The 16,622-nt window shown below is 45.4% G+C and overlaps 2 protein-coding genes, 1 non-coding gene and 1 pseudogene across 3 annotated transcripts; 2 read left to right on the top strand and 2 right to left on the bottom strand.

Moving 5' to 3' along the window:
• Window positions 1-631: 631 nt before the first annotated feature.
• On the bottom strand, window positions 632-2,975 carry LOC124673364 (thioredoxin 1-like). The gene is made up of 2 exons (XM_047209458.1): window positions 2,765-2,975; window positions 632-1,194 (listed from the first exon to the last, which is right to left on the bottom strand). The coding sequence occupies exons 1-2, from the start codon at window positions 2,973-2,975 to the stop codon at window positions 881-883; spliced, it is 525 nt and encodes a 174-aa protein (XP_047065414.1). The 3' UTR covers window positions 632-880.
• Window positions 2,976-3,127: 152 nt separating this feature from the next.
• On the top strand, window positions 3,128-3,199 carry TRNAP-UGG. Its single transcript has one exon. It is a non-coding gene; the product is annotated as a tRNA-Pro (tRNA).
• Window positions 3,200-4,593: 1,394 nt separating this feature from the next.
• LOC124676805 (F-box/LRR-repeat protein At3g26922-like) lies at window positions 4,594-9,706 on the bottom strand. Its single transcript, XM_047212832.1, has 3 exons — window positions 8,690-9,706; window positions 8,434-8,577; window positions 4,594-5,276 (listed from the first exon to the last, which is right to left on the bottom strand). Exons 1-3 carry the CDS (start codon window positions 9,704-9,706, stop codon window positions 4,875-4,877), a joined length of 1,563 nt encoding a protein of 520 aa, XP_047068788.1. The 3' UTR covers window positions 4,594-4,874.
• A 6,183-nt stretch (window positions 9,707-15,889) lies between these two features.
• Window positions 15,890-16,322, top strand: LOC124673363 (annotated as a pseudogene).
• Window positions 16,323-16,622: the final 300 nt, after the last annotated feature.

Raw genomic sequence — 16,622 nt, 5'->3', positions numbered from 1 at the left:
AACCCAGATCGGTGGGTGTGTTGGTGGGGCGAGTGGCACTCCCGGTCAACCTCGTGATCTGTGCCACCGCCCCCACCACTGTATTTATCGCACAGGCGACAGGGGCCCACCAACCAGATGTGGTTGGGCGCCCCCGATCAGGGCGCGGACGAGGTCAAGGGTCCGAGTTCGAGCCGTTGGGCTCAGACGCGAGGAGATCATCCTAACACCCTTCTGTATTTCTCTGTGCGAACAATATCTTGCTATCAGAAGAGGTGAAGAACACCAACGGGTGACAACAATCCATTTGTAATGTCAATGAGATTTTCTTTTTCAGCGGTACAGCTGCAGGCGTTTTCATTACTTCTCTGTAATTTGTACCATACATCTCCGCTTTTCCCCTGGCCTCCCCAATAGTTCTTTGAGAGTGAACTTTCTGAGCAGCATACCCATGCCGCTTCAGAACAGGTTCGATTCCTATGTGACCGAATTTACATCTATGTTCGTTTGATTGCAAAACAAACGAACCTTTCTAGGAGGTTGGAGTCGATGGAGAACTTCATATGAAATGCAGTGCACGTAATCCTTAGAAACAAATTCTTGCATGAAAAAAAGTTCTAAATATTACAGATTTCCTACGAAAGCCTTTGCATTGAAGAGAAGAATATCATTGCTCACTTTATATATCAAAATCAACGATAGCATATCAGATGATCATTGTCTCGCAGGGTTCAATACTTCACGATCTTCAAAAGCAGCGATAGCATATCAATCATTGTATGCAAACTGCCCAACTCAGTTTGATTTCATGGAAGTTCATGTAAGTAAATGATAGACTGGTAGCCTCCTTGGAAAAACTTTTCACTCGTTTCGATGTGTATGTTACAGCATGCTCAGGCGCTTACAAGAACCTGTCGACAGTGGCGGCCAAGGCGGTGTCCGCGATGGCGCCGATGACCGTCTCCTTCCTCTCGCCGTTCTTGAAGATGAGGGTGGTGGGGATGCTCCTGATGCCATACCTCGTCGCCACCTCCTGATTCTCATCCGTGTTCACCCTCAGACACCTCAGCCTGCCGGCGTAGGCCTTGGCCAGGTCTGCAATGATCGGGTGCATCAGGCGGCAGGGTCCGCACCACGGCGCCCAGAACTCGACCAGAACCGTCGTCTCGCACCTGAGGACGTCCTCGTCCCATGTTTGTTCCCCTACATCGCCCACTGCAAACGCAAACACATGCACATAAGGCGAGATACATGGACCCAACAAAAAGGGCAAGCAATCATGGCGGTACATAGATTTGTGTGTGTTGTTGGAATTAATCACCCATGCGTGCACTGAGAATATCGGTTGACAGACAGAGTCCATGGACTGGGTGCAAAGACAAGAGGCGGTAGCAAAGGCCTGCGGTTTTTAGTTGCACTAGCTAGAACCATATGGGAACGAGAAACAGGAACAGGGGACGAGATTCAGTGGCTGGCAAAACTAGGGTACGACGAGGGTATACATCTCTCGAAAGATTATTCAATGGAGGAAACGTGAACCCACCGTATTCGGTACGACGAACCCGGTACGAGAAGGTGGATCCTCAAGCTATGGAGCGTATGATCCTTGGATCCTTGCCTCAGCCTCATGCAAAAAAGAATGGCAGGCGCAGAAACGGGCAGGAGGAGGCGTAAAAGCACAGGACACTAATGTCGATTGATTGATTGCAGGCCCGAAAAAGAATCCAATTGATTGATTCCATGGATCATGGATCATATCGTAGTAGTTGCCTAATACTATCAGGCTCCCGTGGGCCTTCCCATGATTATCGCTGCTTTTGAAGCATGAAACTACCACACACGAACGCTGAATGGGGCTGCTGTATCGATTTTCCGGAAACGCGTACCGGCAACCGAATCTTACCGTATCCTATCTCGTCCCCGAACCCCGATTCAGTACAGCGATTCCGATTCAGGGAACGGTATACCGTTTCCGGTTACTATGGCTAGAACTAACTAGTGTTGTGCCAATGAACATCAGCCAGTTTATAATCTTCTGGAAAAACTTACTACTCCCTCCGGTTCAAAATAATAGCCCAAAAATGGGTGTATCTAGGCTCCCTCCGGTTCAAAATAATTGTATCACCCATTTTCGGAAATTATTTTGAACCAGAGGGAGTACTAGTACAGTTTGACACTAGAGTGAGAGGACAAAAACAGGAGCTTTAATCTTGTCACATGACTATGATACTCCAGCTGCAGTATAACTCCAAAGTGAGACCCTGCTTAGACAAAAACATGCAGTGGAAATGCACTATGCCGACATAACTCAAATGCCAAGGCCTTGTTGCATGCAGAAACAGAACGCAGCGAGGAGGTTTATCGGTGAGCACACAGACAGAACTGCTCTGCTTTTTTACGTGTTCGCACGAATACAGCAGGCGGAATTTCGTTTCTAATTGCTGAGTACTATAGTAGTAAGTCGATGAACGAAGGCGCAGGTAGGTACCACAGTTTCAGCATTGTATGAGTGGAATTTCAGTGTTGCTGACATCACAGGTTGTTGAACGCATCACATACAAGAAAGAACTAAACTGGAGTTCTGGAGCTAAGCTGGTAAATCAGGGATCATGATATTTTCCTATGCATCGCTAGCTGGTGGCATCGCATCACACACAGAAAAAAAACTGAACTGACGCAGCAGGCAGTCGTCGACACAGAGAATGCATTTGGTTTTGGGACCGAACAACGAATCTGTCTGTATGATTCACAACTTGGCATCAACTGATCCTGGAACGAAATTTACCGTGGCCGGTAGCGGAGGCGGCGGAGGGGTCCTTGGCGGCCTTGCAGCAGGGGGCGACGGCGCGGCGTCCAGCGGAGGCGGCGACGGCGCCTGTCAGCCGCCGCCGCGACGGCTGCGGTGGGGTGAAGGTGGCGGCATGGTGGTGGCGGAGGAGGAGGGTAGTAGTGGACGCCCCCGGAGGAGAGGGCGATATCGCCGCCGTCGCCGGCATGGGATCGGAAAGGGAAGGGGAGAAGGTTCTGGAAGATCGATCTGTTCGCTCTGGTGACGTCGACTGCAGCAGGTGAACTAGGGGGGAAGGAGTTTCGGTGGAATCCAATTAGTTAATGATTAGAAATGTTAAATTAATTATTAACCAAACAAGGGCGTTTGGTCTAGTGGTATGATTCTCGCTTTGGGTGCGAGAGGTCGCGAGTTCGATTCTCGCAACGCCCCTTTATTTTTCGTTTTTATTTTCTCCCTGCCCCCCTCATGAAGTATTTTTTTTCATTGTTTATCTGGGATGTTAATGGGTGCCATGTACCCGACGGGTAAAAAATCCAATAGAAATACGGGTATGGGATAAAAAGTTGCCCATGCGTATATAAAAGGATCCTTTATTTTTGGTTTTTATTTTCTCCCTGTCCCCCTCATGAAGTATTTTTTTCCATTGTTTATCTGGGATGTTAATGGGTGCCCATATGTACCCGGCGGGTAAAAAATCCAATAGAAATACGGGTATGGGATAAAAAGTTGCCCATGCGTATATAAAAGGAAAATACTGTACCCATTGGGTAGAGAGGATACGAGTATGAGATCGTAGAACCCATACTCGTGTACCTGTTCAAAATGCTAACATGTGGGATTTCATATGATTTCTAACATACCAAAATATCATCCTACTAACTTTGGTCTCGTCAAGCCATGGTCAAGATTAAATAAAGTGTTGTGTCACGGTCTCTGTTTTGCTACTGTTGGATTGCTCCGGTTTATTTTGGTTGAACTCATTATATTGTCAACATTTTATTGTAATTCTTATTAGTGGTCTTATGTATGGTCAAATTACCTCTATTCTTTATGAGTTTGTGAACTTAAAGTGATGATTATGCGCTGCTATTTATTATTGTTTCCCATTCATGATTTGTTGTTGTGCATGTAAACTGTTATTGTTTGTAATATGCCACTTTTACAAATTCTGGTTATATATTGTTTATGGTTATTTTTTTGCTCAATTTTGATGTGTTGTAAATCCAGGTAATTTTTACCCGTCGGTACCCATTTACCCTTTCAGTTGATGGGTATGAGAAAAACTTTTACCCATCGACGGCGGATAAGATCAAGTGCGATTGGTACGTGTATGGGATGGCTCCTCCCGTACCCATACCCTGCGGGTGTCATCCCTAGTTTATCCACCCTCCCATTACTAGAACCAACGTAAAAAAATAATTTGTAAGTATATGATATTGTGTGTGTTGATATTTCTACAGAGATATTTACTTGAACTTTATAAAATTTAATTTTGACAAATGCAATTGTTCCAGGTTATGTTTTGAGTTTGTAGGTGTTAAGTGATAGCATTGGGTTGTGTGATGTATTTTCTTTATCCCTTTCTTTGTGGTGCGTTTCAATAATATGCAATAAAAGCCGTATGCATCAATTGATGCAGAAGTTAGAGCTGCCCCATTTCGAAAAAAAAAACTAGCTTAGGATTCTATATATGGCTATGTACACTACACCAGAAAGTGAATCTGCATATTAGTGAAAGAGGCAAGCACACAAGGTTAGGATTCTATACATGCAAAAGCTTACAAGGCCAAAAAAAACGGTCACAGTTTATCAATGATGTCTCGTCATGCAGATGAACAGTATTATCATCACCAAACTGCGGATCACAGGGTCCCACTCCTACTCCCCGACGACAAAATGATACAGCCAGAAACTGGAGTGTACTGAAATGTTTGCCAAAACCAAATGCTGCAATGACCATACATAGCAAAACAACTAACGCATGCAGGTTACACGGGCAAAGCAAAATACCATGAGGAGTGTAAAGGCCACAGGTAGGTAGGGGCAGACACCATGTTTTCATAGTTCGCACCCAAAAAATCAATCCATCCCTCCACAGAAATTACTAACATCGGCCGAGAACCTCCGCTACTGAAAAGGGGTCCTGGAAAGAAAAATCCGCCCCAGTTTTAAAGCTCCAAACCTCACCTCCATCAGGTCCGTTGCTCCCCAGGACATGCACCTCGCAGGATTTACTTGCCATGTTTCTAGAACTCCTTCTCACTTTGGAAAACGCCACATCTTTCAAAAACGGCGTGAAACTTGGATTGGCCATCACGATAGTTGCGGTCTTCAGCACCCGTGCACTCCGAAACAAGAACTCGAGGAACCCAACCTCGCCAGGCTCCCCTTTGAACTCACGGAGGCTCACCGTGTTGACGCGCGAGACGATGTTGTCAATGGGACCTGAATCCTCCCAGAACTTGAGGGTGAGGTTACCTGCAGTGGGTTTATCGCATTTTTGGCTCTGCAAAAATTGATTGAATCAATCAACAGTTGGGAAAAAGCATCTGAGGAAGAAACATCAAAATATGTTGTACAACACATACGACTAAGCAATGCATACCTAGATACCGGATCTGATAATGTTGGGAGAAATGACATATCAATACTTCCATGCATCAACATCAAGTAGCCTACTAGAACAGAAAAAAACAACTGTGGTGGTGTATATGCAGCCCTTCCAATATAAGGGACAGAAAGTGTGAGAACAGAGTTCGGTCTACCATGGAGGTCTTACACACATAATCGGTTTGCCAGAAATATTCTTCAAGGAAAGTTTCCAGATGTCAGCCATAGAAACTTAGTAACTACTTAAACGGACAAGTGCCTATATTGTGCGATCAACTTATTGCTAACATAAATTTAGTATGAGCGGCATACATACATCCTCCAACAAACTGTAGGCAGCGAATGTGCTAATTATTATGCACAAGTTTAATCAGTTTGGCATAAGCATTGCATGCAATTTGCATCATTCACACCATAAATATTGCTAGCCTGTACATACACATGTACGCAATGAGAAACACTAAAAGAACAAAATCTGGACATACCAGAAATAAAGAAGACAAGCAATATAATCAAGATAAAAGCACGGCAAAAAACTAGGACACAACAAAAATTTCACAGCAAATGTCAGAGCACAAACACATGAACAAACAGCCGCCATAATTCCAATTGCGTAATCTAGTTTGTGTGTGCAGAGACGCCCTGATGGCTGAGAATAATTGCCTTGCTTGGCTTTTAGCTATAATTGGTCAAGTATGCCTAGTCATATGGCTCTTTTTTTGTTATTCACGGAAATCCATTAGGCAGCAGGCATAACTACATATAATTGATTCACATTCACAGTCAAGAAAACAAAAGGATCATAAAAAGCTTCAATAATGATAATTTATTTGACACATCTATGAAAATAAAACAGAAAAGTGCAAGCTATAAAATGTGCTGCAAGAACGGGACAAAATTTTCAAGTAACATGTATACGAATTCGATAACAATGTACGAATAAGCTGAAATGAATTCGTCCATAGCTTCCATTAGCTGTCTGGAAAGAAAATGTTTGAAAAGGCAATACCATTATCAAAGTATATTTCCGTGAGAAAATGTAGCATTTTTTAGGCTAAGATTCAGCAGTGCTAACTGCTCAACACTAAGTACTGCATATTATACTGGTCCATAAGTAAATAATAGTCAGATGCGTAGGAGAAGTGACAAGTCTATACTTCCATAGATGAAAGTGGCAGAATGTACTAATTAGCAAATAGCATAGCAGAGCAGAGAAAAAAAATCAAGAATATATATGTGCTAAACAAGGTCTCATGACCATAATTCAGGCATAACAAAGTAGATGTAAAGTCTGCAAAGATTAGTCCATAATGAATGCCTTAAGTCTTGACCATATTCTGCCCAAAAATATTCTTCAATATCAACTTCCAAAAGTGAGCTAAGAAGCCTATTGCTATAAAAAGAAATCAGATAAGTTCCTGAGCTCCTGATATGATGAAACTAATGTATTATTATGGTATACCAATACAGAACTGTTGACATGAATGTGCTAGTTTTTGTACCATGCAACTTTCAGAAGTCTGCAATTAGCAATCCATGTCTACAACCATAACAATCAATATAGTAGTTCATATGAACACAGCAAGAAACAATAGAACAAGGAAATCTGGACATACTAAAAGAAGCAAAGCACTATAAATCAAGATACTGGAACAATGATCATTGTAAACCAAGAATGATTATACAATTTGTATTCTAGTCTTTTTTTAGATAACTTTGTATTCTAGTCTACTTATGCAGGTTGTAGAAAAGACCGGATTGCTGAGAATAATTGGCAAGGCTTGTCATTTAACTTATAACTGGTCACATTTGGTACACTTCATAATTGGCAGGTATGCCTAGTCCTCCAGCAGATATTCTAATCGCCAAAAATTAATGCATGGAAAATATGCTTACGCTACTAGCTTGCACAACATTCACATTACAGTGAAAGATACCAAAAGACCATTAGTAAACTATCGACATAACTCACTTGAAGTAACCCATGCAATCAACGAGAAGAACTATATATCTACCGGCAGCAACATGCGAGAAAACTATACAAATGTAAGCAGAAGATGAATTGGTGACAAATACCTTTCACAAATATAATTTATATTCTATTACTTTTTAGATAGATTTGTATCCTAGTCTATGTATGCAGATTGTGGAGAAGACCTGTTTGCTGAGAATAAATGGTAAGACATGGCATTTGACCTATAACTGGTCAGATTTACATACATCATAATTGGCAATGTATGTCTTGTCATCCAGCTGATGTTCAAAGTTACCTTCACATAAGGCATGAAAAAATAATGGAGCATCTTTGCGGCTAAGATTCAGCAGTGCTAACTGCTCAATGCTAAGTACTGCAAATTATACTGTTACAGTCAGATTTCTAGAAGAGGTGACAAGTCTAACTAGAAAATAGCAGATCTGAGCAGAGAAAAAACAAGAATACTTACACGCTAAAAAAATATCTTATGATCATAACCTTAAGTCTTGACCATATTTCATAAGCCCGTAATAACTAATAAGCAATGCACGTCAATTACAGCACCATAACAATCGATACTAGTAGCTCATATGAACACATCAAGAAACAACAGAACAAGGAAATCTGGACATACCTAAAGAAGCAGAGCACTATAAATCAAGATACCGGAAAAACGATCATTGTACAACAAAGAAACCTTTCACAATTATAATTTATATTCTATTACTTTTTGGATAAATTTGTATCCTAGTCTACATCTGCAGATTGTAGAGAAGACCTAGTTGCTGAGAATAAATGGTAAGACATATCTATCATTTAACCTATAACTGGTCAGATTTATCATACATCATAATTGGCAATGTATGTCTTGTCATCCAGCTGATGCACAAAGTTACCTTCACATAAGGCATGAAAAGATAATACTCCTACTTAAACTAGCTTGGATCACTGCACATTACAGTGGATGAAACAAAAAGACCTTATACAGCAGAGCTATCAGAATAACTGAGCTGAAGCAATTTCTATTCATCAAACAGAATAAAATGTAAGCAGATCAGGAATCGGTGATGATAAATACCATGATATGCAGCCTCTCCACGTTGGGAAAGCATCTGAGGAAGGTAGGCACCATTTTGACGTCATTGCGAACTCCAAAACGCACATTCAGACTCAGAATCTTTACGCTTGTCAACATGGTTCTTGTGCTCGCCTTCATCCCGGGCTGGAAATTCACCGAATTCAATAAGGAAGACCACAGAATTGAGCCATGGACCTCAATCAGTTGGCATATTTGCAAACTGAAGAAATGGGAAGAGTGGGGATGGGAAATGTACCATGATGATGGTGTCTCGGATCTCTAGGACGTGAACTGGCTCCAAGTATCCAAAGGTGTGCAGCTTGGGGGCATCACCAATCCTGACCCTGGTACACAACCCCCCGCCTGGGCTGCAACATCCATACAGGATGAGCCGTTCCAGGTTTGGAGCCTTTACCACGGCGACGTTCTCCATGATACCGCCGGAGATTTGCAGGCATCGAAGGCTCTGGCTGACGAGGCGGAGACGCAACCCCTTGAAGCATGCGAGGATGTTGAGGATCTCCAGGACGGGGCTCCTGGCGACGAGGGAGTCGATGTCGCCGTGCTCCATCTCGACGCAGCAGAGGCCGAGCTCCCGGAGGTGGGGCAGGGAGGCGCCACGCAGGGCGGCGGCGCCGGGCAGCTTCCAGAGACCGAGGTAGAGGCGGGTGAGGGTGCTGGCGCTGAGAAGCGTGGCGGGGAGAGGCACGTCGCGCGGCCACGGGCGGTTGACGAGGACGAGGTCCTGGACGCCCTTGGCGGCGAGGAGCTGGAGCCAGCGCGCGAGCTGCGCACGGTGCGCGCCCATGCGGCTGCAGACGAGGTGGACGCAGCTGAAGGGCCCCGGGTGCGCCTCGAGGATGCTGGAGACGGCGGCGGCGACGGGCGGCGAGCTGGTGGAGTAGGTCGGGGGAAAGCCCTGGCCTTTGGGGAGGAGGTGGGCGTCGATGAGGACGAGCGGCGTGGAGTGCCAGATCGTCCGCCAGCGCCAGGAGAGGGCGGCGGTGCGCGCGGCGTCCTTGACGGGGAGGCGGGACACGATCTTGCGCCGGAGCTCGCGGGGGAGGCGGGTGAGCCGGTCGGCGCCGTCGGGAGCGGCGAGGGCGGGGGGCAGCCGCCGGCCGTCGTAGAGCGGGAAGTCGGGGAGGCTGGCGTAGATGTAGGATAGCATGACCTCCATCGACTGGTCGAGCTCGTGCGGGTCGGAGCCCTTGCGCCGTGCATCGCCCGCCGTCGCGGGGTCCAGGTTCTTGAAAGGTGCCTGCTTCGCCATGGCCGACGTCGAGCACCGGCGAGGGTTTTCGGGATTTTCAGCGGCGAGTGAAGCGGAGAATGGTCTGTCTCTGTGTCTGTGGTTGTCGTCACGTACTCGGTTCTGGGTGGGCTTTGTTGTTTAGTTGGGCCAAAGTCCGACACAGGTTGGTGAAACTAGCCCACCACATGGCACTTCTCTCCATCTCCCGCTATCTACCGCCTCTCTTTCAGTGTCTTCAAGTAGCGATGAAAGATTATTTTTTTCGAAATGGGAGCTTCGCCCTGGCCTCTGCATCAATTGATGCACACAGCTGTTTTATTGCATAGTTTAACATTCAAAGGTTATACAACTCAAGGATCACACAAAGTGTACACAAATATTAACCAGTGGAAAATAAAAAGGAAAAGACTCTTATGCATGTTGCAATCTCTTAGTAGAGTTGCCGACCACCCTGGTTGTAGATATCCCGAGCAACCGTCTCCGGACGGCTGCATCCAGAATCCATATGCGCACGCTGAGCCTCCGGTAGTAGATATGACCATTCGTGGATCCGAGTGCGTAACCATACGGATAACCCTGTAAGAAATTAGCATTTGATCTTCTGTTAAAGACAATATCATTGCGACAATTCCATATAGCCCACATCAAGGCACAAATACCCGTTCGGATTTGTCCTTTAGATATATTATCAACACCATTTAGCCAATTTCCAAACATATTTGTAACATTGGCCGGTGAAGGCAAATTAAAAGTATATTGGATGGTTCTCCAAATCAGCTTTGCGAAGGGACAATCGAAAAATAAGTGATTTATTGTTTCATTATTATCACAGAAAACACATTTCCTACAACCATTCCAATTTCTTTTTGCGAGGTTATCTTTTGTGAGAATTACTTTTTTATAAAGGAACCACATGAAAATCTTAATCTTCGAGTGGTACCTTTATGTTCCAAAGATATTTGCGCAAGAAAACCGTATGGCCATTCATCATGTCTGCGTACATGGATTTTACCGAAAATGCGCCGGTGGTAGTTAAATTCCGGACAAAAACATCCGGGTCTTCCGTCAAATTAACCCTGATTAGCTGCTGAAGTAGTAATAGCCAAGCCTCCCATTTATCCGTAGATAAAGTTCTCCTAAATTCGATATTCAAAGGATTACTCGTTAGAACATCCGAAACCAGAACGTTTCTCCGGCGGACAATGTTATATAACGAAGGGTACTGCTTAGCTAACGGTTGGTCATCTAACCATAAGTCCTCCCAGAAACGTGTGTATTGACCATTGCCAACTTTGAAAGAGCCCCGAGAGAAAAATTCATCCTTAACTCCCAAGAGCCCCTTCCAAAAGGGAGAATCGGTGGGTTTTGCCGTCACTTGTGACAACGTTTGAGTCCGGAGATATTTATTATGCAGCAACTCTTGCCATACTCCTTCCTCGTTTAAGAGTTTAAACAGCCACTTACTAAGTAAGCATTTGTTTTTTATATCTAACACCTCCACCCCTAGACCCCCTTGATCTTTAGGTCGACAAATAATGTTCCATCTAGTCAGCCGATATTTACGCTTATGCTCCTCATTTTGCCAAAAAAAACCTTGACCTGTAGAAATCTAATCTTTTCTTTACCCCTTTAGGTATTTCAAGAAAAGATAGCATAAACATTGGAAGACTAGTTAGGACGGAATTAATAAGCACAAGTCTATCTCCGTATGAGAGTAACTTGCCTTGCCGACAGCCCAACTTTCGTTCAAAGCGGGTCTCTACTGGATTCCATTCCTTATTAAGAAGTTTTCTATAATGGATTGGGATTCCCGGGTATCGAAAGGGGAGAGAACCAGCTTCACAACCAAATATTTGTTTATACTTGGTTCTCTTCATCCTTCGCCTTTCCAAAACAGAAAATCTCACTCTTATGAAAATTGATCTTAAGGCCGGATAATTGTTCAAAGATACAAAGGATTAACTTCATGTTAACAGCCGTCCGAAGGTCATGTTCCATAAAGAGAATAGTATCATCTCGCATATTGTAGAATGGATACTCCCCCTCAACTAAATGTGGGACAAGACCACCTACTTGACCATCCTCCTTTGCTCTTGCAATTAGGATTGCCGACATATCAGCAACTATATTGAAAAGGATAGGTGATAGAGGATCTCCTTGCCTCAACCCCTTCCTAGTTTGGAAGTAATGGCCAATATCGTCATTGACTTTTACCCCCACAGATCCTCCCTGAACAAAATTAGCAATTAATTTACACCAATCAGGCGAAAATCCTTTCATGCGCATAGTTTGTTGAAGGAATGGCCAATTGACTTTATCATAAGCCTTTTCAAAGTCAATTTTGAAAAGCACCCCATCCATTTTCTTCCGATGAAGTTCATGAATGGTCTCGTGTAGGACAACTACTCCTTCAAGTATATGTCGTCCTGGCATAAAGGCAGATTGTGTAGGTTTAATAACCTTGTGGGCGATCCCTGTTATTCTATTTGTACCTACCTTTGTAAAAATCTTGAAACTTACATTTAGTAAGCATATAGGTCTATACTGCTGAATCTGGACAGCATCTTCTTTCTTAGGGATTAAGGTAATTACCCCGAAGTTAAGCTTAAATAACTCGAGATCACCTTGTTGTAATTGGTGGGAGGAAGCGATGAAAAGATTGAGGAAGGAGGACAGACGATTGGTATCCACTCCATTTTTATCCCTAGTCAAGGAGACCCCACTCGCTCCTTCTTCTTCTCTAGCGGCGTTCCTGGCTAGCGTGAAGATGAATGTGTATTCCAGGATGTACAAAGTAGTGGTTGGCCTAGGTTTTTGCTTGCGGAGATTTTTTTTGCGAGTAGAACCTTGTATTAAGAGAAACATGGAACAATACAAAGCACCTAAAAAAACGAAAAATTGCAACGAAATCCATGAGATGCCCTTTGTCTTCAACCTCCAGACCGTGTAGACGGCGCTCGCCACTGCCGCTCCTCCCTAATCAGCCTGAAATTGTTGGTTGTGGACGGGAAGTCATTGAAAGGGTCAAAAAGACCACATCTGTCTCGGAGACGAAGAAGAAGGAATAACTACCAATGAAGCTGCATGACGATCGAGACATCCCAGCACCCCTCCCCCTCCCCACACACAAGGATCTCGACATCACCCTCGAGATGGTGAGACAGGGGAGACTTTACTGGAAAAGACACCACCGGCTCCACCTGATCGCTAACCCACCAAACTAAAACCCTAAAACCAGGGAACGGAACCCTCCCGCCGACGGGGGCCGAGATCCACCCCACCTCCATGGCCTGAAGGCCACAGAAGCGAGGCCGGTCACCGATGACGCTGATAGGAGACGAAGAAACCATAATCACCTCCTAGGCGTTTCTCAGGAGCGAAGGGGTACGGGACGTGTGTTTCCTTGTGGAGTTTTGTGTTACTTTGGTAGGGAGCTTGTCCCTTGTGACTCTGATTGCTGCTTGGAGCCTCCAACTATGGCTCTTCTTCTCGATGTTGCTCCGGTGAACAGAATTACAGAGTCTGGAGGTGTAGCTCCTCGACACCGTGCATCAGCGTGTAGAGATCTCCTCAGGTGTTCTCGTTGCCTTGAGAACAGTCATGAGATATGCGAGTGGCACGCTATTTGGTGATTGATTAGCTTGTTAGCAAGCCATGTCGCGTCATTGTTGCTCCCACCGCGAGCATTGTCAACCTCCAACTCCTCACTAGAACGAGATAGAAGTCTCACTCCCATTCGAGACTTTCCGTCTTTTTTGTTGGACATAGGTCTCTACTCCTGCTGGCTCTATGGCCTCTCCGGTCCGTGGTCCACTCTGGAGGAGCAGCTGCTACACTCTAAGCTCCTTGAGGAGAATAAAGAGCCGACCAGATTAATAAAATTGAGATTTTTTTAAAAGCTTTATTGTGGAATTCAGACCTAACCATTCAAGGAGAAGCAGTGGGAACGATGGAACCTATGATTCAACAGGATTTTATTAAAAAGAATCCTAATATTTTATTGGGTGCGATTGTGGAGGAAACCATAAAATTATCTTATTTGGTAAGGTTTTAAATTAACAAATTAAGATAGGAGAAAGTAAATATTCGCCCGCGAAATTCTTATTGAATTAGAATATTTTACCGTTATTCAGTATTCAATAAGAGTAAAAAAATAATTTTTTCATTAATGTGTATCTATCTTTCTCATTTCATTACGAGGAGCTGGATAAGAAGAAACTCTCATATTCAGTTTTGCAGTAGAGATGGAACTTAGAAAGAACCATCCCATTCGAGCCTTTTATCCGTTCTCTTGAATGTAAATATTTATGATGCTTTAACCATTGAAATATGGAAAAGCTTTTGCCATCGTTTAGGAAAACGGAACTCTCTACCGGTAGTGTGTACTGGCTTTGCTGGCTTTACGACCTGGGATAAGTCATTTCTAATTCTTCACGCGAGTCCTTTGGGTGCAGGTTGAATCGGCCCTTTGGTGTTGCCAGCTTTCTTTCAGAGGCCGTGGAGACTTTGGTCCAGCATAGCAAGCGCGTACACGTGCGCCCGAGTTGGCGACGCATGTGACTCGAGTGTATGTACATCAATCGTGGCTGGTGATCACTGATCAGCTTAAGGCGACTCCCGTTAATTTGCTTTAGATTTTTTTTACTGATATTCACTCATTTCGTTTATAAAAACCTAATGTAACAGACAAATTGCTTGAACTTTCTGCAATATGCAATTCCCTAGATCTATTTAACAGACAACTTGCTTAAACTTTCTTAATGTACATATAGAATTCTCTAGATGAATTTAGCATCTTACACACCGTACAACAGATATATACTCCCTTAGTTCGTAAATAGACAACATTTTTTTGATCTCGATACATAGTCTCTAATATTCTTAGTTGACCAATAAATTTTATACGGATTTGTTAATTCTCAACTTAGTGCCCAATCAAGTTCACAATCAATAGGTTTGCATCACGCTGGGGTTGGAACCTAGATTTTTTCTGTACTATAGGCTGCAACTGAGATTTTCTAGTTGCAAGTCGAGTTGCAACTCAGATTTTTCTAGTTGCAAACTTACAAGTTAGGATGGAACCAAATTTTTAAATCACAAGTGAGTTTTTCTAAATAAAAAATGGCTAACATAGTACAAAAACATATCACTTGACTGAGAATTAAGATAGTTTTCAGTCTAAGCTAATTCTCAATAGACCGAGCATTAGTCACACCCAATTTTATAAGTATATGTTACTGAAAATATGAACTTTAATATTATACCAATAATTTTCTTGATCAAACTAATGATATCGTTTTAGCATCACTATCCTAAATCTAATCTAATGATATATCCTAATCAATGGTTTTATATATGAAAAGTGACTGCCTTATATTTCATGAAAGTTGTGTATATATACGAATGTGATCTGGATTTGATATATCCACATCTTCCAGCTAAGACCTAATTTAAGGCCCCCGTGCGGCTGTGCTCCCTCCTTTACACGTAACGAAACAACCTGAAATCTTGTTGGCGTGCGGCCGCCCAAATGACGCGCCGAGCGGGCGGTGTCGTGGCCACCTGATCCTTTTCAGGTGTTTTTTTGTCCGGTGGGTGCACGTGGGTGAGTTTTTTTACTAACCGTTGCTCTCGTCATGGGTCCCACATGTCGGTGACCGGGTTGGTTTGGTTTCGTCGTGAGAAAAATAACTACACCGCTGTTCGAATTTGGGGGATCGTGCCCACTTCTCCACTCCGCATCCCGCAGTTTCCCCATCTCCTCTCTCGGCAGCGGCGGACCTCGCCGGCGATTGCGCGGCGATTTTGGTGGTTGCCGGAGGCTGTAGGGGTCGGCGGGGTGGCGCTCCGCAACGGGGGCGGCTCGGATCGGAGACGCCGACCTCGGGAGCTACTGCCGCGGCGAGGAGGCGGGTGGCGCTCCGCAACGGGCGGCCGGATCTCGGCGGCGAGTCAATCGGCGCCGAGGACGTGTTCCGCCGCCGCGCCGCCGTGCACTCCCGTGTCGCGGTAATTACTCCCTCCTCCCCTGCGGCACTCTACCCGCGATTTTGGTAGTATTTGGCCTCTACTCCGCGGCGAGGTGGCGCGGAACTCTAGGTTGAGGTCGACCGCGCCGAGGTGAGGTGGCGCGGCGAGGTGGCGCGGCGAGGTGGCGCGGAGAGGTTGGGGGTGCTCGCCTCCCCGTTGATTTTTGCGATGATGGTGGGCGTGATGGCGATGACGGGCCTGGGCGGCCCGTTCCCGCGGCGGCTGCTGCTGCGCTGCGCGGCCTGGACGGCGGCGAGGATGTGGTGGGCCTTGAGGAGCTCGCTGCGGTCGGGGTGGGGCCACTTGCGGACATCGATGGCGTGGCGGCCGACGAAGACGGGGCCGTGGTGGACCTGGTTGTGCGCGAAGGCTTTCGGTCTCGGCGGCCGTGGTGGTGGTGGTGACGGTGGTGGATGTGGTTGTGGTGGTGGTGATGGTGGCGGTGGCGTTGGAGCTGACGAGCGTGAGCGGTGGGGTGACAAGCGAGACGAGGTGTGTGGCGGGGTTGAGTGGCGGGGTGGGGAGGAAGAGGAGGAAGACGACGAGGCGGGAGAAGCGGAAGCCCACGGTCATGGATGTGGCGCGAAGAGCGTGTGCGGGATGAGCCGGGTGGTGGGCAGCTACGGCTTGGCCAGCTCCGGCGCGGAGTCCGGCGAGGCCGCCGACAGCGGGAGCTTCATGTCGCCGGGCGGCGAGATTTCCTCGTGGCTGCTTCGGCCGGCGCGTGTGAACTCTGAACCGCTCAGCTTGCGAAGTGATTGCGAGGTTGGGTTTGGGTCGGGCGAGAGGGGTCGAGGGAGTTTTTGAGGTTTTTTTCGGATAAGTTGATGTTGTAGTTGCTTTTTGTATTACTTGTTATTGCTATTACAGGTTTGCTTGTTGCACTGTAGTGGTAGGGAACTTG

Source organism: Lolium rigidum, chromosome 7 (assembly GCF_022539505.1).
Source record: "Lolium rigidum isolate FL_2022 chromosome 7, APGP_CSIRO_Lrig_0.1, whole genome shotgun sequence".
Lineage (NCBI taxonomy): Eukaryota > Viridiplantae > Streptophyta > Magnoliopsida > Poales > Poaceae > Lolium > Lolium rigidum.
Note: the sequence above shows the minus strand (reverse complement) of the source record. Positions and strands in the feature narration are given on the sequence as shown.

Coding starts and splice junctions, on each gene's coding strand:
- LOC124673364 (XM_047209458.1), bottom strand. CDS start 2,975: ATGCCGGCGACGGCGGCGATATCGCCCTCTCCTCCGGGGGCGTCCACT. Junction 1,195..2,764: donor CGCCTCCGCTACCGGCCACG/GTAAATTTCGTT, acceptor TTGCGTTTGCAG/TGGGCGATGTAGGGGAACAA.
- LOC124676805 (XM_047212832.1), bottom strand. CDS start 9,706: ATGGCGAAGCAGGCACCTTTCAAGAACCTGGACCCCGCGACGGCGGGC. Junction 8,578..8,689: donor TCCGAGACACCATCATCATG/GTACATTTCCCA, acceptor GTGAATTTCCAG/CCCGGGATGAAGGCGAGCAC. Junction 5,277..8,433: donor TGGAGAGGCTGCATATCATG/GTATTTATCATC, acceptor CAATTTTTGCAG/AGCCAAAAATGCGATAAACC.